Genomic DNA, 27,701 nt, shown 5'->3' on the forward strand with positions numbered 1-27,701 from the left:
GTCAGTATGTGTTCAAAAACTATTTTATATTTTTTTGAGGTTAAGATTTGGTTCCATTTCCCATTTTGTTTGTAAATTGTATTTTATGAGTTTTTGTAATTCCTGTACTCCCATATGATCCACACAGTCATTCTGACAGACTGTAATACACTACAGGAAGTTTAGGGGGTGAAATGGCTTCTATTGTTTAATTTAAAAAGCGCTCTATATGTTCATATGATCCACACAGTTTTTCTGAGCTATGAACTTTTAATGTAAGTTATGTAATGTGTGTTTAGGCCATGTCCTATTTGTCCATTGATCAAGAAATGTAAAGCTCAGTTCTTAAAATGTTGATGATGGTAAAATTGTGGAAAATCTGAAATAATAAGTTTTCTTTGGGGACCATTTTGCCTCACAGCACCCTGCACATATCCCTCCACCATGAATGGAGTTCAAAAATATGTTTTAGAGCTAAAATCTTCTTAAAACTGTCAGTAGGGGTGAGTTAGCTCCAAAATCAGCTGGGTTATCCCACAGTGTGGGTCAGGCTTTAGAGAGTGTGGAATGGAGTGATGGACAGAGTGAGAGATCAGTCACACTGCTGAGATGTTTCTCTGAGGTGTTATGATGGACATGTTGCTGTTTGTGACTCTTTCTTTCACAGAATTATGTTGGAATGCTGTGTTTGCTCCTTGTGCGTCTTGTCATTCATGTTGACCTTTCAGCACCGTCACAACAGACTCGCTAAATGGTTTAAATTCTTTTCATTCCTCCCCTCACACACACACACACACACACTCACACATGCCCAGACACACATGTAGACACACAGCAGCAGTAAATACAGACAGAACTGATACACTATATGTTCAAAACAGTTTTTAATTCTAAGGGAGTTTTCACACTTGTCTCAAATACTCGAGTCCACACCCAGGGCTGATTCTGAGCTCATCTGGGGGAAACCTCAGTGATGATGGTTTGTGTTCACACACAAGAATTCCATCTGAATGGTAGATTGACTTCACAATTCCATATGTCAGGAATGCTAGTCTATGTGCTGAGGCAGAAATGCTAGTCAATGTATTGGGGCAGGAATGCTAGTCTATGTGTTAGTACAGGAATGCTAGTCTATGTGTTAGTACAGGAATGCTAGTCTATGTGTTGGTACAGGAATGCTAATCTATGTGTTGAGACAGGAATGCTAGTCTATGTGTCGGGGCAGGAATCTATGTGTTGGTACAGGAATGCTAGTCTATGATGTGCTGAGGCAGGATTTCTAGTCTATGTGTTGGTACAAGAATGCTAGTCTATGTGCTGAGGCAGGAATGCTAGTCTATGTGTTGAGGCAGAATGCTAGTCTATGTGTTGAGGCAGGAATGCTAGTCTATGTGTTGGGACAGGAACGCTAGTCTAAGTGTTGAGGTAGGAATGCTAGTGTATGTGTTGGGGCAGGAATGCTAGTCTATGTGTTGAGACAGGAATGCTAGTCTATGTGTTAGGTCAGAAATGCTAGTCTGTGTGTTGGGTCAGGAATGCTAGTCTGTGTGTTGGGGCAGGAATGCTAGTCTATGTGTTGGGGCAGGAATGCTAGTCTATGTGTTGAGACAGGAATGCTAGTCTATGTGTTAGGTCAGAAATGCTAGTCTGTGTGTTGGGTCAGGAATGCTAGTCTGTGTGTTGGGGCAGGAATGCTATTCTATGTGTTGGGGCAGGAATGCTAGTCTATGTGTTGAGACAGAAATGCTAGCCTGTGTGTTGGGTCAGGAATGCTAGTCTGTGTGTTAGGGCAGGAACGCTAGTCTATGTGTTGTGGCAGGAATGCTAGTCTATGTGTTGGGGCAGGAATGCTAGCCTATGTGTTGAGACAGAAATGCTAGTCTATGTGTTGAGACAGAAATGCTAGTCTATGTGATTAGACAGGAATCCTAGTCTATGTGTTGAGACAGGAATGCTAGTCTATGTGTTGGGGCAGGAATGCTAGCCTATGTGTTGAGACAGAAATGCTAGTCTATGTGTTGAGACAGAAATGCTAGTCTATGTGATTAGACAGGAATCCTAGTCTATGTATTGAGACAGGAATGCTAGTCTATGTGTTGAGACAGGAATGCTAGTCTATGTGTTGGGTCAGTAATGCTAGTCTATGTGTTGGGTCAGGAATGCTAGTCTATGTGTTGAGGCAGGAATGCTAGTCTGTGTGTTGGGTCAGGAATGCTAGTCTGTGTGCTGGGGCAGGAATGCTAGTCTATGTGTTGGGGCAGGAATGCTAGCCTATGTGTTGAGGGAAGAATGCTAGTCTATGTGTTGGGTCAGGAATGCTTGTCTGTGTGTTGGGGCAGGAATGCTAGTCTATGTGTTGGGGCAGGAATGCTAGTCTGTGTGTTGGGGCAGGAATGCTAGTCTATGTGTTGGGGCAGGAATGCTAGTCTGTGTGTTGGGGCAGGAATGCTAGTCTATTAGTTTAGTTTATTTAGTTTGTTGTGCTGCTGTATTGGGTCAGGTACTGTGTTTTAGCATCTGTTAGCTTGTGCTGTGTGTGTGTGTTGAGGTGATGTGGTTGGTGTGGTTTTCTTTGTTGGTTAAGCCTTTGTTGGAGAGTAAATAATGTATCTTTTATGATTGTTAATGCTACATATCTGAGCTACGCCCCAACGCTGGCCTGCTTTCACACTAACGCTGAAACAGATTAACCCTTTCATGGCCTTTATTTGGTCTGGTCTGAATTAGAAACAGTAGTTGTATTTGTAATGGTTCTATACAGCACCCAAAAGGGTTCTTCTACTGTTAAGGTGTCAAGCTTGTAACAGTAGAAGAACCCTTTTGGGTGCTATGTAGAACCCTTTTCAAAAAGATACTATGTAGAACCATCTACAGCACATTCTCCAAAACGTCTGGAGAACACTTTCATGATGCAAATAACACTTTAGTCATGCAAAGGGATCTTTGAGTGTTCATGGCTCTCTTTACTAATTTTTCTTTACTAAAGACCCTTGAAGCACCATCTGTTTAAAGAGTGTTGCATTTTCCATACTGGTGGCAGCTTTGCAAACAGCTGATAAAGCTTAACAGTAACAAGAAAATATGAGCATTGATTTAAAATCATATAAGACGATAACACAGATCAAAATAAACAAACGCCAAAGAGACGTTTTAATTAAATGTTAATTTAAAGAGATGCATTTTTAGACATTTATTAAAAGTGTACACTGAAAAAGAGAGGAATAGAGCTGTACAATGTTCAGTCTCTTATATGGCTTCCACCTTAAATGGTGCAGCTGTTACGTTCCGGTGCCTCAGGAAGCCAATCTCAGCCTCGTAGCTCCTGTGCTGATAGATGCTGGATGAGGTTCCACTGCAGCTCTGTAAGTCACTCAGTGCTTCAGTCGTGTTTTCGAGCTGCTGCTTTTGTATTTCTACTTAGGTTATTTTTTTTACCAGTGAGCTGTAAATGCTGTTGGCAGCCTTGAATGAAGCGTCAGAGCTCTGCTGCCTCCATCCGTCTCCACACACACTCACTCTTTATTTCCACTGTGTAAACATCAGTGTGCAGAGTGACCTCCAGTCTGTCCACTGAGCTTGGAGAAGACAGACTAACGGTTCTGCACTTATTTACTGCAGATGTACTGCAGTCTGTCTGTGTCATTTATCAAACAGGCCTTAAATTACTCATTAACAATTCAAGACCAATAAAGAGCAAAATCACCATTTTTTATAAATTCATGCATAATTGAGTGATTGAGTCATTCAGAATGGTTTGATGTGAAATGGCTACTGTATTAGTGCAGGTTGCTAGATTAGTTAGCTACAGTATTAGTGTCAGTATGTTAGTTTAGTTTGCTACTTTATTAGTGCAGGAATGCTAGTTTAGTTTGCTACCTTATTAGTGCAGGTATGCTAGTTTAGTTTGACACTGTATTAGTGCCAGGATGTTATTAATTAGCTACAGTATTAGTATATGCTAGTTTAGTTTGCTACTCTATTAGTGCAGGAATGCTAGTTTAGTTTGCTACTGTATTAGTGCAGGAATGCTAGTTTAGTTTGCTACCTTATTAGTGCAGGTATGCTAGTTTAGTTTGATACTGTATTAGTGCAAGAATGCTAGTTTAGTTTGCTACCTTATTAGTGCAGGTATGCTAGTTTAGTTTGATACTGTATTAGTGCCAAGATGTTATTAATTAGCTACAGTATTAGTGTATGCTAGTTTAGTTTGCTACCCTATTAGTGCAGGAATGCTAGTTTAGTTTGCTACTGTATTAGTGCAGGTTTGCTAGTTTAGTTTGCTACTGTATTAGTGCAGGAATGCTAGTTTAGTTTGCTACTCTATTAGTGCAGGAACGCTAGTTTAGTTTGCTACTGTATTAGTGCAGGAATGCTAGTTTAGTTTGCTACCTTATTAGTGCAGGAATGCTAGTTTAGTTTGCTACTCTATTAGTGCAGGAACGCTAGTTTAGTTTGCTACTGTATTAGTGCAGGAATGCTAGTTTAGTTTGCTACTCTATTAGTGCAGGAACGCTAGTTTAGTTTGCTACTGTATTAGTGCAGGAATGCTAGTTTAGTTTGCTACCTTATTAGTGCAGGTACGCTAGTTTAGTTTGAGACTGTATTAGTGCCAGGATGTTATTAATTAGCTACGGTATTAGTGTATTATAGTTTAGTTTGCTACTCTATTAGTGCAGGAATGCTAGTTTAGTTTGCTACTGTATTAGTGCAGGTATGCTAGTTTAGTTTGCTACTGTGTTAGTGCAGATATGCTAGTTTAGTTTGCTACTCTATTAGTGCAGGTTTGCTAGTTTAGTTTAGTTTAGGTCCCCATCAAGATCTTGCCATCTCATTTGAGAACTCTCTGATTGTCCCGTCAGCAGAGGCAAGAAGTCTTGGTGTGGTTTTGGATGGCCAGTTATCGTTCTCGACTCACATTGTGAACCTAACTCGGTCATGCAGATTTCTGCTGTTCAACATCCGGAGGATCCGACCCTTTCTCTCGAGAGAGGCCACTCAGGTGCTAGTGCAGTCTTTTGTCATCTCAAGGCTTGACTACTGCAACTCGCTCTTGGCTGGTCTTCCGATGCAGGCCATCAGGCCTCTGCAACTCATCCAGAATGCAGCAGCAAGACTCATCTTCAATCTCCCAAAGTTCAGCCACGTCACCCCACTGCTGCGCTCCCTTCACTGGCTTCCTGTAGCTGCACGCATCAGATTTAAAACCCTTATGCTTGCCTACAAGGCCAAAAATGGACCAGCCCCTCCCTACTTGATGGCAATGGTCAAATCTCGAACTGTACCACGAGCCCTTCGAGCTTCGAGTACAGCTCGGCTTGACCCGCCATCCTTCAAGGCGCGCGGAAGGCAAGCATCAAGACTGTTCTCTGTGCTGGCACCCAGGTGGTGGAACGAACTCCCACTGGCTGTCCGTACAGCAGAGTCTCTCGCTGTCTTCAAACGCAGACTGAAGACACACCTGTTTATTCAGCACTTAAATGAGCACTAAATTAAGTATTGATTGTAATGTATTGTACAGCACTTATGTATTTTATCGTATTGCACTGTTCTGTGTTTAACTCTGTCCCTTTTTCACTAGGTGTCAATGACCTTCTGATTCTACCAGTATCTGAGCTTAGGACTGACTTTCTCTCTAACCTATCGGTAGCTAGCGAAGATTCTTTCTCTGGATAGACAAAGCACTTTTTGTAAGTCGCTCTGGATAAGAGCGTCTGCTAAATGATGTAAATGTAAATGTAAATGTAGTTTGCTACTGTATTAGGGCAGGTATGCTAGTTTAGTTTGCTACTGTATTAGTGCAGGAATGCTAGTTTAGTTTGCTACTGTGTTAGTGCAGGTATGCTAGTTTAGTTTGCTACTGTATTAGTGCAGGAATGCTAGTTTAGTTTGCTACTGTATTAGTGCAGGAATGCTAGTTTAGTTTGCTACTGTGTTAGTGCAGGTACGCTAATTTAATTTGCTTCTGTATTAGAGTAGCTATGCTAGTTTAGTTTGCTACTGTATTAGTGCAGGAATGCTAGTTTAGTTTGCTACCTTATTAGTGCCAGGATGTTATTAATTAGCTACAGTATTAGTGTATGCTAGTTTAGTTTGTATTAGTGCAGGAATGCTAGTTTAGTTTGCTACTGTATTAGTGCAGGAATGCTAGTTTAGTTTGCTACTGTGTTAGTGCAGGTACGCTAATTTAATTTGCTTCTGTATTAGAGTAGCTATGCTAGTTTAGTTTGCTACTGTATTAGTGCAGGAATGCTAGTTTAGTTTGACACTGTATTAGTGCCAGGATGTTATTAATTAGCTACAGTATTAGTGTATGCTAGTTTAGTTTGCTACTCTATTAGTGCAGGAATGCTAGTTTAGTTTGATACTGTATTAGTGCCAGGATGTTATTAATTAGCTACAGTATTAGTGTATGCTAGTTTAGTTTGCTACTCTATTAGTGCAGGAATGCTAGTTTAGTTTGCTACTGTATTAGTGCAGGAATGCTAGTTTAGTTTGCTACTGTATTAGTGCAAGTATAACTTTCTGTGAGGAGCTTTTAGAGGTCTGGTTCCTGTCACCACCATTGTGAACAATTCTGACTATTCTGACACCAAACCACTCTGAACAACTCTGTTTACATCTTAACCATAAGTTTACATCATAACCATCTTTAACTATAAGGAACATTTTGAAAATTCAGTGAAATTCCCCTTACTATGTGTTAGCCTATGTGTTGATGACCTCAATAATTTTAATTCAGCATAAAGTGGTTTAGCAGGCGTCTTATCAATACTATAAAATTATGAGAATATTAAGATGTGACAATAAACCAGAAGCTATGATTGCCATGCTATAACAACAGCTAGCCAACGTAAACCATCATTTAGCAAATTAGCAGTATCTAGTTACAGTTACTATTTTAATGTCCACTGATGGCTAAGTACCTAAAACAGTCATAATTCATGTTTACATGTTCATTATTCCTTAGAATTGAACTTGCTATTTAAGACCAATATATGTGCCTTTAAGACCAATATATGTATAGAAGCTCTGTTCTGATGGCTGTCCTGTATTGTGTCTCATTCAAAAAGCAGGGCTGAAACACTCCATGTAACTTGAGGCTGAATGGGTGGGGCTAAACTGCTATAGGCTGAATGGGCGGGGATAACCTGCTGTATGTTGAATGGGTGGGGCTAAACTGCTGTAGGCTGAAGGGGTGGGCCTAAACAGCTGTATGCTGAATGGGTGGGGCTAAACTGCTATAGGCCGAATGGGCGGGGCTAACCTGCTGTATGTTGAATGGGTGGGGCTAAACTGCTGTAGGCTGAAGGGGTGGGGCTAAACAGCTGTATGCTGAATGGGTGGGGCTAAACTGCTGTAGGCTGAATGGGTGGGGCTAAACAGCTGCATGCTGAAAGGGTGGGGCTAAACTGCTGTAGACTGAATGGGTGGGGCTAAACAGCTGTATGTTGAATGGGTGGGGCTAAACTGCTGTAGACTGAATGGGCAGGGCTAAACTGCTGTAGGCTGAATGGGTGGTGCTAAACTGCTGTATGTTGAATGGGTGAGGCTAAACTGCTGCAGGCTGAATGGGGGGGCTAAACAGCTGCTGTAGGCTGAAGGGTGGGGCTAAACAGCTGTATGCTGAATGGGTGGGGCTAAACTGCTGTAGGCTGAATGGGTGGGCTAAACAGCTGCATGCTGAAAGGGTGGGGCTAAACTGCTGTAGGCTGAATGGGTGGTGCTAAACTGCTGTATGTTGAATGGGTGAGGCTAAACTGCTGTAGGCTGAAAGGTTGGGGCTAAACTGCTGTGGGCTGAATGGGCTGGGTTAAACTGCTGCAGGCTGAATGGGGGGGCTAAACAGCTGCTGAAGGGTGGGGCTAAACAGCTGTATGCTGAATGGGTGGGGCTAAACTGCTGTAGGCTGAATGGGTGGGCTAAACAGCTGCATGCTGAAAGGGTGGGGCTAAACTGCTGTAGGCTGAATGGGTGGGGCTAAACAGCTATATGTTGAATGGGTGGGGCTAAACTGCTGTAGACTGAATGGGTGGAGCTAAACAGCTGTAGGCTGAATGGGTGGGCTAAACTGCTGTAGGCTGAATGGACGGTGCTATATTGCTGCATGTGAATGCATTGGTTTTCATGACATCACAAAACTAGTGCATTTAAAAATTTTCAAATTTTTAAAAAGTTTAGAAACTACATTAAAAATGAAGAAAATGTGTGTTTCCATGATAAGGGCTCTTTAACTGCTGTATCTTTACTAAAAGCTTTTCTTTATTTGGGGATAAAAACACTGTTCGCTTACTATGTGAATTGACCCAATTTATTAGCTTGTGCTAGCCTGTAGACACTGAGTTCACTCTGATCATGAGTCAGATGTTGTGATTGATCATGCTCTCTTTCAATAATAAGCTTTTATTTGTGGCCTTGTGTTCACATCAAAAGGATACAGGTATCCATGGCGATGGCTAGTACAGTACAATAGCAGTGTGCACGTCTGATCTTGTACTGTTCTGGCCTCCTTTACTCTGACATCAGGGCATTTAAGGCCACAGCTGCAGTGCCACTGTGGAAATGACTGATCATGTACACATACTGCTGTACACTGTGTTATCAATGATTATCAGTGTAAATTAATTGGTAATATACATATTTACTCTAACATGTCTGGTTGTTGCATTCTGTACAGTGTCAGAAAATGTAATCAAGTCTATTACAGGTTACTCTGAACGATTACTATGAATGATTAGCATCATGCTAATTGGTGGGGTATAAGTTTCTATTATTTGTTAGCTACATTGGCTTTGTAGCTCCAATGTTAAAGCTAAAGAAGCAAACTTCAGGCACCAAACCTGTCTCAGCTGAGCGTCTGTATTCAGGGATAAAGTAACGTAAATGTGATTTTTAACTTATCTCTTTAATCTGTGACTCATGCTCTGTAGGGTAAATTTCTATGGCTGGTTTGAACGTGTCGAGACTCAACGCCAGTCCAGGATTTGCCCTCTAAAGATTACCATTCACATTAAATCATGGTTAACAGCTACTGCAGAACAGGGATGGGTGCAGTGCTACAGTATTTGGAACCCTTTTAGTACAGTTTCACAGACATTGATTAAGCCTGATCTTGGAGTGTCAGTGGAGTTACTTTTTAGTCTACACTCTTAAAACGATGGTTCTTCAAGGGTTCTTTAGTCAAGAAAATATATCTTTACAGAACCATGAACACTCAAGGAATCCTTTACTTGATTTAAGTGTTCTTTGCATGGTGAAAAAGTTCATCAGATGGGTGGAGAATGTGCTATAGATGGTTCCATATGGAACCTTTTTGAAAAGGGTTCTATATAGCACCAAAAGCGTTCCACTATTGTTACAAGCCAAAAATCCTTTTTGCCAAGAGCAATTGCCAGTTGTTCCTAGTCGTTTGCAACTCGCAGCCCTCACCAACGACCACTAAAGCTTCCGCAACACATAAGCTTTAACAGATCTGATCATTTCTCTGGCTCTTGATGAGAGCTGATGTTGTTGAGCAGATACTGAGCACTGGATGTCAGGCTGAAGAGAGTAAAGCTGAAAACAATTCTGGTTCAATTCCACAGCTTTAAATGCATATCACATATAACTTATATATCATATATGTTATATATACAGTCAACGAGTGTATATATCATATATATCATGTCCAGTTGACGAGTGTATATATCATATATATCATGTACAGTCAATGAGTGTCTATATCATATAAATCATATATACAGTTGATGAGTGTATATATTGTATATATCATATACAGTCAGCGCATGCATATGTATATCATATATATCATATACAGTCAATGAGTGCATATATCATATATATCATATATGGTCAATGAGTGTATGTATATATCATAAATCATATATAGTCAACGAGTGCATGTATATCGCATATACAGTCAGTGAGTGTATATATCATATATATACAAAGAGTGCATGTAAATCACATATATAGTCAATGAGCGTATATATCATATGTCATATATACAGTCAGTGAGTATAAATATCATGTATTCAGCTCCTCTGTGATCATAGCCTCTCACTTTTGTTCACTCGGCTTGTTGATTGAATCAATTAATAATTTATTGCATTAACATGTTAATAATGCACTAGTAATGTTTTAAAATCCATTTTTAAAAACTTTTCATTTGTATACTGTTGTGTCTATTTGGCCCTTGGCCACCGTAAACTCTACACTCTGGCCCCCCGAGATAAAAGTTTGGGCACCCCTGCTTTGAAAAACACAGCCCTAGCGCCTAAAGGGGCGTGCGAGCTGCATTGGGAGAGTGATGCTTTTTTCTCTCTCTCCCTGTTTCCCTGTTTGTCTCTCTCCCTCTCCCCCTCCTCTCTCTGCGCTCTCTGCAGGGACTCTGTGTATTTTGGTGTAATTATCATACAGGCTTGTGCTGTTGTGCTGGGAGCTCCGCAGTGGAGCTGATCAAAGGCGAGTTGTGTTGTTTACTCCTCTGTGTCCTCCTCAGCAGTGTGTTTGTGTGTGTTTGTATCTCCTGAAAGTTCGTTTGGAGGTTTCCCGTTAGTCACGAGTGGGAGTAGACACATACAAAAACTTTCACCAGCCACTCGAAGTCACCACACCAATGAATATTGTGGTCAGAATATTAGAGAACTTAAAATGGGGGCTATTATGCTATGATTATGATTATGTATGTTTTTGTGCATGTGAATGGTCTGCGAAGTCCCAAAGCTCAGCGTTCCCTCCAGGGAGAAAAACTCTCTTCCACAGAAACCACTTTTCCCAGCTGCCTGAAACGCCTCGTTGGAATTCCAGCCCTTTTCCTTTGTTACAAGATGATATCATCTTGTAACACAGTCCTTACGGCTCACCTACCGATGAGCTCGGCACGCCCTCACACAGCGCACAGCAGCTACTGTAGGGGGAAGAGTGTGTTCAGTGTTGTACATCAACACTTTAAGAACCCTTTGCATGATCAAAGGGTTCTATGCATGGTGAAAGCGTTCTTCAGGTTGTTGGAGAATGTGTTGTACATGGTTCTATATAGCACCAAAAAGGGTTCTGCTATTGTTACAGTGTCACAAAGAACTATTTTTGGTGCTATATAGAAATGCTTTCAAAAAGGTTCTACATAGAACCATCTACAGCACATTTGCCATTAATGTAATGAACCATTTCAAGATGCACAGAACCTTCATGCAAAGGGTTCTATGAGTGTTCATGGTTCTACATAGAACCATTTTCTTTATTAAAGAACCCTTTTTGGTGTGTGAAGAACCATTTCAAAATGCATAGAACCCTGTAATCATGTAAAGGGTTCTATGAGTGTTCATGGTTCTATATAGAACCATTTTCTTGAACACTTGAAGACCATCTTTTTAAGTGTGTACTACTAACTGCTCCTCTCTTCTAGCTGGAGGGTCCAAACTCTGTTAGTGTCTGATGTTCTTCTGCAGTGTTTTTGATCTGTTGACTGTATTATTTCTGATTGCTGTCCAGCCTACAGGGTTCTGTTTAACAAGTTATGACCTCTGCATTTCTTTGGTTATGTACTTTTGGATTGTCGCTGCCCAAAAAAAAAAAACAACATCAAAGAAGTATTTCTATTTTTCATGATGAAAAGACCAATAGAAATGCTCCAAACTTGCTTGGAATAAAATCTCTTTGCATTAACTTACATCACAAGTAAGGAACATTTTGGAGATACTTGTTTTTCTTCAGACAGCAGCATACTGTCTGTACTGGTTTTCTTCATTAAACGGCCCATATTTTACACTCCTGGGGGAAAAAATTGGCCAAGCCCAAAATATAATGGTTGTTACTGATGGTTTGTCTGGTCAGAGTCCAGACAGAGTCCAGACTGTTTTTTAGCTGTTTGAAGTCATCAACGCTGAGTGGATCAATACTGTCTCTTCTTTCTGTAAAAGACTGTCTGCAAATTTACACACAAAACTTCAACATTTAAAGAAATCAAAGTGAACAGCTCTCCCACACTGACTTACTGCAGCTGTTTGTTTAGTAATTTGTTGTTAAGACCATTAAAAGATTAATGTTTTGCCGTTTTGGGCAATTTTCTTTTCCAGGAGTGTAGTTTTTTTGCAGTTCCACCAAAGTCCTCTTATGTCTGTGTTTGTTTATGTATCAAAAACAATTGTCTTTTACTCTCTTTATCTCTTAGAATTAAACAGACAATTTTTGTTACTGTGACTTAAGACCGATATATGTAAATGAGCTCTTTTCTGGTTGGCTGTGCCTCATTCACAAAGCATTCCAGGCTGAAACAATCCTTATACTTTCAGTGTGAGTGGGCAGGGCTAAACTGCTGTAGGTGGAATAGGCAGATATGTAAATGTGTTGTAAATATGTTGGTTTCTGTAACGTAACAAAAACAATGAATTCGAAACAGGCTGTTTCTGCAGCTTAATTTTCGTTATGGACTGCAGAGTTTTTGAAACTTCAGGATATCCAGTTTTTTGGCTTGAGGGTTGAACACTGAACATGGTTTGCCAGACTGTCAGTTAGTTGTGTTTGTGACGCCGCCGAAAATGGGTTGGTTGTGTTTGGTCTAACTCGTCTCCAGGCAGTTCAGGCTCTGTTATACTGAGTTAAATCATTCAGCCCTACTAATGGAGCTATAGAATAACCGACTCTCACCTCTCTCTCTCTCTCTCTCTCTCTCTCTCTCTCTATATATATATATATATATATATATATATATATATATATATATATATATATATTTATGTATCATATCTAGCACCCCTCCGTGTTTAGCACAGTCTTTACAACCTGATGTCGACCAGAGGAGGATGTGTTCCTCTGTTAAGTCTTGGTTCCTCTCAAGGTGTCTTCCTCGCACCCCTGCAAGTTTTTCCACCAAATCAAATTCATCAGCTTGATCTTTCCTCTGATCTTTCAAACCTTAAAGGTGCAGTGTGTAAGATTTTGGGGGATCTATTATGAAATGGAATATAGTAACAAAAGCATGTGTTCATTAGTGTATAATTTTGACCAGTAGCTCTGAATTGTTATGTTTTCGATATCTTAAAATGAGCCCTTCATGTTTACATAGGCAGCGGCTCCTCTTCCAACAGAGGCCGCCATGTTGTGCCTCCATGTTTCTACAGTAGCCCAGAATGGACACGCCTTTCATGTTTTTACATTGAAGCAGCAGTTTGAATTTGGTGGCGCTGTAGCTCCAGTTGGAAGATGTAGAAAGAAGAAGAATCAATGGATGCTGCCGGTGCTGGCGGCACCATGTTGTGTTGTGAGAAGTTTGAGAACCCAAATTCTGACAAATGGAGGATCAAACGTATTATTTAGCACAAGAAAAAGCAAGGAGGGTAAATCCTCACCGTAAACATGAAGGAGCAAAACGAAATTGGGACAGACGATGTCAGAAAACCTGATGGCTACTGTCGGTTCTACTACACGCTTAGAAAGGGAAGGGTGAGGGGTACTAGATGCCACTAAATCTTAAACACTGCACCTTTAATAGCAAAACTCGCTGCTTTACCCCAAGCGCCATAAGAAGAGACAACTTAAATCAATTTCAAAATACAGGAAACTGGAACTGTCCCCCTGTTTCATTATCATAAATAAAAACATTGGAAATCTTGATGATATATTGACCACAGAACTGGACTTGTCCCCTGTTTTCATTTTAAAAATCTGCTCACCTTGGCTTGCAGTCAGCAGTGTACATTGTCAGTGTACTGTGGTATATATAGAGCGGGTCCTGCTGTGTCCGCTGCTCGGTCTGAATGGAGCTGTAGAGTTTGTGTGGGTGGTGTTTACACCGCTGTGGGAGATTTCTGGCTGTGACGGCGTTCCAGAAAGCATCAGCTCTACTGGAGAGAGAGAAACAGGAGTGAATAGGACTTCTGTGGGCGTGATGCTTCACCCTCTTCATGTTAAAATGATAGTTTGACCCAAACTCCACCTGCCTTTATTTAAATGCAGTTGATCAGCCAAAATGTGTTTGGTGTCTTCTGTAGTTTTAGCGCTGGAGCTACGAGGCTAATGTAGTTAAGAAGTAATGGAAGCTAATAGCCCACCAATGAGCATCACACTTGTGTCAAAGCATGTGGAGATGTTCAGTATCTCTAATAGACTTGATTATGTGGTTTGTGACACTGTGTGACTCAATGTTATCTATAAACTAAAGTACGCTAGCATAGCTAAAAACTAGTTTCTGCATTTATGTACATGAAAAATATTTTCTGGTTTTGGGCTGAACGCTCTTCCTTAATTCATCACATCGCTGTGACAGTGATCTGCTGCGCGAGCCGGGCTGACCGGGGCTAAACGAAATGCTAATGTGCAGCAGATTTATAAAGATTGAACATGGCGTGAAATGAGAGTGCAGCAGTGTAATGATGTAGCTGCAATAATTCTTCATTAACAGTCCGATCAGAGTGTCCTCACACTGACCTGCTTTTTCACCCACAGATTCAGGATGGATGAAGCGGAGAAGTACCAGCAGAGGCTGCAGGCTATAGCGGTATGTACTATATACACATATGTGCCTATACGTAATAATAATATGTCCCGTATGTGTTATATACAGTCATGTGTGAGAGACCACCCTTCATTTATTTACTTTCTAGTAAAAATGGCCATTAAATATGAGTCATTCATCTTGTATTGTCAGGAAAAAAGCAGAAAACATACATTTAACAAAAACCTTTATTACATTATTTGTTTTTTTTTATTTATTTTCATGTATTGCTTCCATTCTTTTCCCTTTATTTATTTATTTCTCAGTTTAAACAGCTGTTAAGTGCAACTTTTTTTTTATTTGTGAGATTAGGTGTGATGATTTGTGTAGCTCAGTGTTTAGGTGACACTGAGTTACTGCATTTGAAACCCTACAGAAATCGAGGCTATATTCGTCTGTAATGTTGATAGAGTTGGATTTAGTCCCAGTTTCTACATTTGACAGATGTGTACATGAAAAATATCGGATATCAGCATCAGTCCAGAATTCCAGTATTAGTGTATTCCTATTAAAAACATTAGCACCCTGAATTTTTCCATTTTAACAGGTAATAGTGTGTCTCAACTACATTATCTAGTTGAGTAAGTACCTACACTCTTAAAAAAGATGGCTCTTCAAAGGTTCTTTAGTAAAGGAAATGATTCCTTTTTTGCTATACCAAAACCTTTTTGAGAAACGTTTTTGTACAGCACCAAAAAGGGTTCTGCTATTATGACTATGTCAAGCATTTGACAATAGAAGAACCCTTTTTGAAGCTAAATAGAATTTTCAAAAAAGTTGTATATAGAACCATCTATAGCACATTCTCCATCAGTCTGAATAACTGTTCATGATGCAAAGAACCCTTTAATCATGAAAAGGTTCTTTGGGTGTTCATGGTTCTATATAGAACCTTTTTCTTGATTAAAGAACCCTTGAAGAACGATCATTTTAAGAGTGTATTCATAATAATAATAATGATAAGAAGAAGAAGAGGCAAACACAGTCTTCCTCCGAGTCCTATGAAGCTCCACCGCATCTTTTTAAACTGCCAGCATCATTGGATGGCTGAACGTGCTCAGAGGAGAATGCTAACTGCCAGTTCTGTTACGTCAGCAAACAGATGCCTGCGCTGGCTAGCATCGCGCCAAGATCTCAAATTGAGAAATATTAGATATATTGAGTAAATTTAAGATGATTTCACATGTTACCATGTTTTGGTGTGCAATAAAGGTAAAGAGTGGACACTGAAACATCTGAATTTATATTTACTTGTTGAGTAATTTTCTGCTAAAAATGTGTTGTCTGCTTTTTTCTTGATGCAATTATTTGTCCTTAATGGTGTTTTTGACCAGGTCTCTGATGTTGCACAGTACTGCTTGTAAGTAATATATGATGATAACTTTCTAATCCTAACCTTAATCTTAGCCTCAGAAATGGTTTTGTAAAAGCACTTCATAAGTGGTATTTTGTGGCTCCTGTAGGTCAGACCTGCAGTTTTCTGGACATTTCTGTACTGAAAATGTTCAAAGCCATTGGGGTGGCATGTGCTGTGAGCGTGCAGTCTGTGGTGTTTGAATAATTGAGTGTGTGTACAGTGTGGTGAAGCCAGAGCCTCCACGCCCTCAGTAATCAAACACCCCCAGCAGCACAGCCACACACACTGCTGGGCTCGACGCACTCAGACGGAGTGATATTACTGTTTCACAATCTCCAATCGGTCTTTTTAAAATATCATGGTAAAGAAAAGTGCTTAAAAAACTTTCATGCGTCCTTTACGTTGGCGTGGATGTTTAGCAGTATGTCCACTAAAGGGCAGTTCAGAGTCAAAAGTTTTTGACAGCTACAACCATGGCGGCGGTGGAGGAGGTCGTAATACTGTACCAATGAAAGAGACGAAAGAGGCAGCGCTGTAGACTGTGGTGTCAGTAAGGTCAGTGAATACTTTGTGATGTGTGGACGGAGAATTCTTTACACTAATATTACCAATAAGGGAAACTGGCATCATGTTTCACGTGAACTATTGGCCGCACTGCCACCTCATGGCTTCTGGTGGTACTGCTCTGTTTCCATATCCATAAGCTTTCAAAGAACTTCAAAAATATGGACGACGAAATGGATGCGGAGTACAGACAGAAGCTCCGCTGTATCTGTAACCGCATTTAATGTTAAGTATAAATAAGCCTTAAGAACCCCTGGCTCGAGGACCTCAGAGGTCTAGCATTTGAATACGAATAAGTCAGAAACATATTCCGGTTCTTCTTTGTGCATTGCCTGCTATGTTAAGACCAAAACTTTTAAAATTTACCCTAAAAGTTATAGGCACCCAATGCATATCCAGATCCAATCCAGGTGCCAGTGCTGTTGTAATTCAATCCCATATTTTAGTCCTTGTTAAGACACGAGCAGTGACATTTAGATACATTAAAACGACACATTTTCCAGGCGGAGCGTGTAAAATGAAAATGAAATCGGGCCAAGGACAGTCCCTTGCGGAACCCCGCATACATTCTAATTTTGGGTCATGCATAGGTAAGCTGTATCCTCAACAATTACAAGGCTGATGTGATTTGCCCTGCCCACATAGCTTCAGAGAAACATACTGCAAGAAAGCTTACCACCAAGTGCAAGCGTAGCTAGCCAGCACAACTGAACTATCTGTGCATCTGTCCATCGGTTTGTCCATTTGTTCATTAGTCTGATCATTCATCCATTTATTAAATTCAAGAATTTGAATGACTTTTTCCTGCATATATCACAGTTAACAGTCACTATTACAGTAGTAAGAGTTACATTACTTGTGTCACTCATATTGATATTAGATATTGATTTGATTCTTTCTAATCAAGCACTGAAAGGTCTGTTGGGTTTGTATAGCTGGTACAGATGTGTTTGTGTTCTAGAGGAGAGCTCATAAGTAGAGTAATGAGTAGTGAGATTGCTGTTTACAGCAGTAAATTTTATAGAGCCACGACTAATTACAGCTCTTTGTGAGCCATAATTAGTCGTGTACAATTTTGGATAACTATTGCAACACTGGCTGCTACGTACGGATGAATACAGCAGTGCTGATAGTGTGTATGTGCAGGAGAAGCGGCGGCTGCAGGAGGAGCAGGACCGAGCCAAACGAGCGCTGGAGGACGAAAAAATACGACTACAGCAGCAAAAGGTAACATACACATTCATATCACAAAAACACCACACCACACTCAGAAACACACAAACTGAGCACTTTACACTCACCGTCCACTTTATCAGCTCCAACATCGTTACAAGCTTAACATCGTCACAATAGCAGAACCCTTTTTGGTGCTAGATAGAACCAACACATTCTCCATCAATCTGAAGAACCATTTTACTATGCAGTGAACAATTTAAGCACGCAAGGAGTGTTCATGGTTCTATATAGAACCACTGTCTTTACTAAAGAACCCTCAAAGAACTGTCTTTTGTAAGAGTGTATAGGAAACTAGTGCTCTCTAATGTTAACAATTAAGCTAATTCCAATTAGAAAGCTAAGTAATCAGGTTTTAACATTCTTTTTTTAGGTTCCAATGTTCTTTTTTCTGCCACTACAGGGGATCAGTTTCTGAACTTGTCACTGTTTATGAGTTTTCATGTCTGACAAATGCTGAATTCAACCCCCAAACAGATGGAAATTGCCTTTGATAGCTGCTATGAATTTTATTAAGTGCTGGCGATGATGATAAAATGCTTAGAAAAACAATACAGTAAAATAATTTTGTATTTTTCTCCACTGAGTCAGAGTTACTTTCAGTTTTACTGTTGCATTCCTGAGATTTAACACCACACACACACACCCTTCCTGAGGCTGTGGAGCTGATGTTCAGGATCAGTTTCTCTCCTCAAACAATGACTCTCTCTCTCTCTCTCTCTCTCTCTCTCTCTCTCTCTCTCTCTCTCTCTCTCTCTCTCTCTCCATTGTTTCTCCTCCACACTGCCGTTCCTTTATTTCACTTCCTGATGGTTCCTGCGGCTACAAACTGTTCTGTGGGTGTGTGTTTTGGTGCTGAACTCTGACTATCAGAGCTTGGCCTTCAGTTTAGGACATAAATATCAAAACACAAGAAACCCCCTCTACGCTAGTGCTACTGCACTCCTGTACAAGTACATGTTCAATGTAAGAGCACAGTATTCTGTACACTTCAGTATTCCGTACACTTCAGTACTGGTGTTACTGATCGTCACTGGTGTTACATATAACAGAGACAGTAACACCAATGACATTTTTCATGAAAAATGCATTGTACAGAATGGCTGCTACAGAGCATCAAACCACATGTTGTCAATCATGGAATATCCACTAAAACGTAATTTAATACATTTGTATTCTATTTTTTCACAATTACCTAAGAATAAGGAAATCATGAGCTAAATGAGAAGATTCTGATAACCGAAAAGACACAGTGGACTTACCATGTGCTTTTCTTCATATATCTTCAGAAAATAGGTAAAAGGAAGTCAAGTGATGTCATCAGTGTGATTATTATTTCAAAATAAGAGTTTTTTTGTTACGCAGTAACACCAGTGACACGACTCCTGGGGACAACAACTTTCATTATATATTTTATACAATCCCATTTCCAAAAATTTGGGATGCTGTGCAGAATGTAAATAAAAATAGGATGCAATGATATCCAAATAATGTAAACAATATTTTTAAAGGAAAATACTATAAAGGCAACATATCAAATGTTGAAGCTCAGCAATATTATTGTTTTTTGAAATACATATGAAAATTTTGTACTTAATGCCAAAAACATATTCCAAACCTCTTCTTCAAACAGCACTCTGTAAGTGTTTGGGAACTGAGGAGACCAATTGCTGTAGTTTTGAAAGTCAAATGTTTTCTCATTCTTATTTAATACAGGATTTTAGCTGCTCAACAGTTCGGGGTCTCTTCTGGCATATTTTTCATTTCATAATGTGCCAGGTCTGCATTGCAGGCAGGCCACTTTATCACCTGGACTCTTTTAATATGGAGCCATGCTGTTGTAATACATACAGAATGCGGTTTTACATTGTCTTGCTGAAATAAGCAAGGCCTTCCCTGAAAAAGACATTGTCTGGATGGCAGCATATGTTGCCAAAACATGTATATATCGTTCAGCATTAATGGTGCCTTCATAGATGTGCACGTCATCCATGCCATGTGCACTAATGCCCCCCTATACCATCATGAATACTGGCTTTTGAACTGTGCACTGATAACAAGCTGGCTAAACTGCACACTAAACCCTACATCCTACTCACAATCTCTAAACCCTGCACACTAAACCATACATCCTACACACTAACCCTAAACCATACACACTAAATCATACATCCTACACACAATCTCTAAACCAATCCCTAATCCACTATACACATGCACATTAAATTATGCATCATACACACTAACCCTAAACCATACACACTATACCCTAATTGGTGGGGCATACAATTCTATTACTATGTTAGCTGCATTAGCCTTGTAGCTCCAGTGCTAAAACTAAAGAAACAAACTTCAGACACCAAACATGCACATTTAAGGTAAGTATAAACCTGGAAGAATTTAATTTTTTGCCTTGAAGGGGTCATAGTCAGTCGGTCTCGGGGAGTTATCTGTTTGTTTTTGTTCATATCTGCAGGAAAAGGAGCTGTTTGTATTAAACGTTCTCATCTGCGGTGAAACTTTGTTGACTTTTCACTTTCTGCAGTACTGGGAGAGCTTGTTTTCATTGTAAACTTTCCAATTCATGGTCGTTTTACTCTGATTAGCAGATTAGCAGCTGCAGTGGATCTTCACACTGTGCAGGGCCAAAGACATGGCAGCTCTAAATATGCATAAGATTGCGGTGATAAAAGTCCGGAGACATTAAACACATTAGCAAAAACAGTCTTACACAAAATGTTTTACTTTATACATCATTTATGAGGGAAAACATATATGCATTACCGAGCCCCTGCTGTTGTGGGTTTCCTTCCTTTCTATGATTAAACACTAACACACTAAAAATACTGGACACAGCTCCCCCTTGTGGACAGTCTTGGAGCCTGAGTTGATTAAGTCTAGTGCTTCACATCTAAAAATGACTCATGACACTTATTACTCTCTCACTCTCTCTCTCTCTTTCTCTCTCAGAGAAAGTCCCTAAGGGATCAGTGGCTGATGGAAGGTCCCCCCACCTCTCCAGACTCCGCAGGACCCCGATCACCTCTCTGGGGGTCAAAGGCCCAGCAGATAGAAGCACACATAGAGAAGTAAGTCTTTACCTCTCACTCTCTCTCTCTCTCTCTCTCTCTCTCTCTCCCTCTCTCTTTAAACTCTAGATCCTAAACCTGACTCTCAAAACCCTACAACTTAAATATTACACACTAACTCCAAACCCTAAATCCTACACACTAAACCCTACATCCTACACACTAACCCTAAACGTTACACCCTAAACTATACATCCTACACACTAACCCTAAATCCTACACATTAATCCTAAAACCTACACCCTAAACTATACATCCTACACACTAACCCTAAAACATACACACGAAACCATACATCCTACACACTAACCCTAGACCCTACACCATACATCCTGCACACTAACTCTAAAACCTACACACTAAACCCTACATTCTGCACACTAGCCCTAAACCTTACACATTAAACCCTACATCCTACACACTAACCCTAAAACCTACACACTAAACTATACGTCCTACACATTAACCCTAAACCTTATACACTAAACTATGCATCCTACACACTAATGCTAAACCATACACACTAAACCATACATCCTACACACGAACCCTAAAACATACACTAAACCATACATCCTACACACTTAAACCTAAACCCTACACACTGAACCCTACATCCTACACACTAACCCTAAGCCTTACATAATAAACCATACATCTTACACACTAAACCACACATACTGTATACTATCCCTAAACCCTACATCCTACACATAATCTCTAAACCTTACACACTAAACCCTGCATCCTACACATAATCTCTAAACCCTACACACTAAACCCTGCATCCTACATACTATATCTAAGCCCTACACAGTAGTGTTATACCCTTTACACTCTCTGTAAATCTCTAAAGCCTAATTCTTAAACCCACCACACTAAATCTTGCATTGTACACACTGTTCCTTAAACCCTACCCACTAATTCTAAACCCTAAACCCAATTCCTGCACTCTGTACCCTGATCTTTAACCCTACACACTATCCCTAGGCCCTGACCCCTAAACCCTACACAATGACTCTAAACTCAATTCCTACTTCCTACTCCCTAAGCCCTACACCCTACACCTAGCCTAAACTCAGACCCTAAACTCAGTGAACTCAGAGAGTGTGTGGCTCTCTGCCTGACTCAAGTACAATGTCATTACTGTGAACAGTTGGCAGTGGTGCTGGTACTCTAATATGCTGTTTGAAGCTGTAATTAGGGGCTGATAGCGATGCTGAGTTAATAAGCTTCAGAGGGCACAGACACACGGCTTTAAAGGAAAACTCCGGTCTTCCTGGCAGCGGTCACACATTCCACAGAAAAACGTGTTTGATGTAAATTTTTCCAACAGAGATTTTAACACCGCCAAAGAACTGACCCCATCAGTGTCCAGAACAGAAGAAATAAATAATCAAAATGCAGATATTCCATCTTAAAGGAATAGTTCATTACATTTACACAATTTCCCCACCATCATCACCCAAATAAAAGGATAAAAACTGATATTTCTCGTGATAGCACCGGCTGAACTGTTGTGTACTGAGAGTAATAAATAAAACTTAAATATCACTTTAAAATAAGTTTGATTCACTGTTTAACATCCCACACATCCATTTTCTCACAGATGTTAATAGGTGGTTGCTATGTTATGCCAAGTGATTGCTAGGCAGTTGCTATGGCATCCAAAGTGGCTGCTAGGGTGTCCCAGATGGATGCTAGGGTGTTTTTAATTACCTCTGTTGGAGTGTGTCTCTACGGGCTCACTACCCACTACCCATAATTCTCTGTTACCCAGCTGGGCTCTGAGTGCTAAAGGAGTTGCACAAAATTGATTTATCGCATTAAGACCTGTTCACTCCTGATGTCCGATGTGTTCAGGTTGCAGAGTGAGACGGAGCGGCTGGGCGAGGCGGTGGAGAGGCTACAGGACCAGATTGAGAACAGTTCAGATTCAACACAGTCTCATGCCGGTCACCACAGCAACACAGAGGTGAGACACGCACTGTTAAAATATGCACTCATATCACAGAGTAAGTGTTTTTAATTAAACACACAAACAAAATAAATCAGTTATTCCCTTTGCATATGCAAATATGTACAAGCAGAATTTTTCTGAAGTATTCATTTGCATATGCATGAGTGCAGTCATCTGTACCTATAACAACACAACTAAAATACTGAGTTTTAGGGCTGCACAATACAGACGGAATTGATTGCTACACTGTGATGGTGACACTCTGCACAGTGTACTTAAAGATGAACATACCAGAATTAGATCTTTAGGCAATAATAAATAATCATCCTTTGCTGTAAAATAAAGCTCTGCTGATCATTCTAACACAGTTTTAACAATAAATGGTCTTAAACACTGGAGTTAATGTATAACTGCTAATTCACCCTTTAACTCTGAAGATCAGCGCAAACTGCTGGACCATAGCAACACAGACAACAGTCATATGTAGATAGTAGCTAACAAAAAGGCAAAGAGAAAGATTTAAGATGAACATCAATAATTTGGAGGTGAATAGATTTATTTGTGTTTATAATCACTCCAGCTGGTTCCCTGATACGTTTAATCTGCGATGAGAAACTGTCAAACACTAACAAGTCTCATTTGCCAGCTTCTCGTTTGAATTGTTCCGTTCCGCCTTAAATGGTGCAGCAGTTACATTCTGGCACCTCAGGCACCATTTAAGGTGGAACGGGAAAATATGTATAAGAAGCTGGTGAATGAGTCTGTGTTTTCATTTATATTATATTTTTTAGTCTATACTAGGACATTAGCACATACTGAGACATATTTACAGCCAAGATGGTAAAACGTTACTTTAATAAAATGAAAGGACAAAATGGCTCTTCTTAACATTTGGGTTGCCAACCTTTAGTATAGGGCAATATCATGATAACGATACAGATGATATTATGTGCCTATTGGGTATGATGATGAGTAGAAATGTTTATGGTAAATAAAACAGGCTACTCTTGTTTTGCTTTCTGTTTTTCATGTTAAATTCCCTGCTTCCCCTCCTCGCTCTGTCCTCTAATCCCCCTGTGGGTTCACTGGCGCTGCGCTGCGAGCTCTGGGAAGGAGAGGGAATGTTGCGGAGGCGACTTATCTGTTCACAGTAACCCTGTACAGCGCCCGCAGCCAAGGCCGCCTCAATCATACACGCACTTAAAGACTCTCTCTGCTGACAGTCAGCCACAGGAAGCAGTAGCTCAGAATGCAAATCATAGATAAACATTTATTCTGCGCTGACAATTCAGCACAAACAGGTTTAGGAGATGCTGTTTACTCAGGCTCTGTTACTCCGGTCTCAAAGACGTTAGACACACTAGGTACTCAGTGCCAATCATACGGGCATCAAGTTTGTGGTGGAATTCATATGAGTGTCAGACACACCATGGCAGTCTTATTGTGCCACTCATGTGGGCATCAGACTTGCTGTGAGCATCAGGCACACTGTGCCCCTCATATGGGCATCAAGCACATAGTGGCATTAAAATAGGCATCAGGTACATGGCATCATTCATCTAGTGTCACTTGGGCATAAGGCACACAATACCAATCATATGGGCAGCATACACAGTGCCACTCATGGACATCACACTCATAGTGTCAACTGCATGGGAATCAGGTACACAGTGCCACTTGAAAGGGCATCACCTACACAGTGCCACCTATTTGGGCATCTGACTCTCAGTCCACTCATATGAGCATCAGGCATACAGTAGCATTTATACAGCGCCACTTGTATGGGCATCGAGTACACTGTGCCAGTCATATGGGCATCAGCCTCAGTGCCACTTACATGGGCATCAGGTACAGCTCATATGAATGTTAGAATCATACTGCTATTTATATGGGCATCATTTACATAGTGCCACTCATATGGGCATCGGGCACACGGTGACTCTACTTTCTCCGCAAACTGAGAAGAGCCAGAGCCCCAGCCCCCATCATGTGCACCTTCTACAGAGGTACCATCGAGAGCATCCTGACCAGCTGCATCACCGTGTGGTATGGTGCCTGCACCGTGTCCTGCCGCAAGACACTCCAGCACATCGTGAGAGCAGCTGAGAAGATCGTTGGTCCCTCCCCTCCCTCCAAGAGATACACAGCTCCCGTCTCACCCAAAAAGCCCTCTGCATGGCAGGTGATCCCACTCACCCACTACACAGCTTCTTCAGCCTGCTGCCATCAGGGAGGAGACTGCGGAGTCTCCGGGCCAGGACCAGCAGACTGGGGGACAGCTTCATCCACCAGGCTATCAGGATGCTGAACTCTCTCCCTACTTTGTATGTCCTGTACATATTGTAGTATTGACAGTAAAGCTGACTTGACTTGACTTGACTTGACTTGATATTCATATGATGCCGCTCATACATGTTTCAGGCTCACAGTACCACTTCTGTGGGCATCAGGTACACTGTGCCAGTCATATAGGCATCACCGACACAATGCCACTTGTGTGGGCATCAGACCCATAGTGCCACTCACTCATATGGTCATCATGCCCACAATCCCACTTATATGGGTATCAGGCGCACAATGCTACTTATATGGGCACCAGGGACAGAGTGCAACTCAAATGGGCATCAGGCCCACAACACCACTTATATGGGCACCAGGGACAGAGTGCAACTCAAATGGGCATCAGGCCCACAATGCCACTTATATGGGCTCCAGGGACAGATTGCCACTTATATGGGCACCAGGGACAGAGTGCAACTCATATGGGCATCAGGCCCAAAAATGCCACCTATACGGGCATCAGACCCACAGTGACACTTATACGGGCATTAGGGACAGAGTGCCAGTCATGTGGCAGTATAAAGAAACAAACTGCTGTATCTACTGTATGTCGTAAATCTCTCAGTCTGCAGACAGTCTAAATGTTTAACTGTATGTCTCACAGTGAAATGTCAGTGCTGACTCCCTGGCTCCCCCAGGTGGATTATCACCACTTTAAACACTGTCTCAACAAGGACTTGGGATTGATTACCAGTCTGTATCTTTGATCAATGGGAGATCAGTGAGTGTTTTTCTGAACTTAACTCAGAGAACCGGCTGGAGCTCTGAGGAAATGTTAGAGAAAGACTGTTACTGATCTTATCACTAACAAAACAAGTGTGATAAGAGAGCAGAACGGTAGTGAAAGGCTGTTACAATGTGTGTGTGTGCGCGAGACTGAGGAAACTGTGAATGGGTGTGAACTATTAGAACACGTCTACACTATTGTAGGCTATTCATGCTACATCTGTCAGAGCTGCAGCTATTTCTATAATCAACTAACCTACTAACTAGTATTTACTTAATCTTCTGTTATAAAATTGGAATTCCAGTTTGATAAGTCAATCAACCTTGATTTAAACTCACTGTACACTGTACACTGTACACTGAGGTAGACCCTCGTTTACAATGTAGCCGAGCCAATACAGAGATCAGGGATTGAGAGGTTAAATATTAAAAACATAACAAATGCTAAAAAGTAATAAGAATCATAGTAAATTTAAAAATAAAAAAATTAATCAATAAACCATTAAAATTCCAAAATCTGATTGGCTTCTTTAAGTGTGTACTCCTGCAGTGAACTCTAGTATAGTTGGTTTTAATCAGCTAATCAAAGAGGGAGAACGTCCCTGTTTGTGACCACCTGCTGACCGTCTCTCTCTCTCTCTCTCTCTGTCCCACAGGGAGACACTGCAGCGACAGCAGGTAAGTGTGGCACACCTGTTCACTCACCTGCCCTCTGTCTCACCTGCCGTCTGCTCTCGTTCTTCATCTGTGGTGGTAACTTTACAAGTGAAAAAAGCAAAGCGGTAAAAATGAATGGACATCATGTCCTAACAGCAAGCAATGCAAACAACAAAACCAAAACACTTCCATTATAATCACTGAGTGCGTTAACATACACTTAATAATCCAATAATTGCAGAAAATCAGACTTTGTCAGTAATCTGATCAACATGTTTACATGCTCTTGGGTAATCAAATAATGAAGAAACTACGGGTCTACATGAGTCAGACATAACATGAAATTCGTAACATGAAACTCAGGATGTGGCTTTATTTTTTAAACATTGCGCCACTTAACCTGAAAATATGAACATACATCATCTAGAAGATGAATAATATTTAAATCCTTCATTTTGTGAAGCATGTAGTCGGTTTCAGCATCGCTCAAAAAGTGTTTCGCTGCTTGCTTATTTCTGGTGCCACCCTCTGTTCTCACACATGTGAAGACTGAGAAATTCAAAGAAATCAGAATAAGAGTTTAAATGCACTAAGAAATCTGATTACTGAGCTAAAATCCAGCTCTCTTTATTGGATTTCTTAATCAGATTTCTAGACCTTACTCCGATCTAAGAAATCAGAGTGTGCTGTATACATGACCATCAGGATAATCAGATAACTTATGATCGGATTATTGAGTGCATGTCTATATAGTCATAATAGCTGTGAGCAACAGAGTGTAATGCGCCGTGCCGGTTTTGACAGACGCCCTGTTTCTGTTTTTGATGTGTTGCATCGCTCTGCAATTCCACTTGGGATGGGATGAAAAGAAAGTCTTCTATGAAGTGGAGAAGAAAGGGATGTTATTAAGACTACTGATGTTAAATGTGGGGATGAAATGTAACCCGTTACAAACTTTATTAACCCTCTGGAGTCCATGAACTCGCCCGTGCGCCAGATTCAATGTTTCTGTATCTTTGTGATAATCCAGCACAGAAATACAGTTCAAACATTTCCTGAATCTGTAGTCGCCCTTTACATTCCATCTTATCACAAAATCGTATGTGACTCACATCTGGAGTTATGATGCTATGAAGAGGGGCTGAGATACACATCATCTGCCTCTCACCATGTAGAACTGGTGGATTTGTGTGTCCGTCTACATTCTGTGTGAAACTGACCAATGGACAATCAGGAAATCACTAAGGACTGACCCATTAAACTGGAAACCCCACATAATTCATTCAGTTCACATCAGAGACACAT

General features: G+C 40.7%; 1 protein-coding gene across 2 annotated transcripts in view; it reads left to right on the forward strand.

Annotated features, from left to right (window-relative positions):
- Positions 1 to 27,701, forward strand: part of palm3 (paralemmin 3) — a 57,485-nt gene that overhangs the window by 25,161 nt on the left and 4,623 nt on the right. For both annotated transcript variants that reach the window (XM_036570623.1, XM_036570624.1), the window contains exons 2-6: positions 14,422 to 14,473; positions 17,538 to 17,618; positions 20,595 to 20,713; positions 22,577 to 22,688; positions 26,396 to 26,417. In XM_036570623.1, coding sequence (XP_036426516.1) covers positions 14,429 to 14,473; positions 17,538 to 17,618; positions 20,595 to 20,713; positions 22,577 to 22,688; positions 26,396 to 26,417 — 379 coding nt within the window. In that variant the 5' untranslated portion in view covers positions 14,422 to 14,428. The remainder of the gene's footprint in view (positions 1 to 14,421; positions 14,474 to 17,537; positions 17,619 to 20,594; positions 20,714 to 22,576; positions 22,689 to 26,395; positions 26,418 to 27,701) is intronic.

Source organism: Colossoma macropomum, unplaced genomic scaffold (genome assembly GCF_904425465.1).
Source record: "Colossoma macropomum unplaced genomic scaffold, Colossoma_macropomum, whole genome shotgun sequence".
Taxonomy (NCBI): Eukaryota; Metazoa; Chordata; class Actinopteri; order Characiformes; family Serrasalmidae; genus Colossoma; species Colossoma macropomum.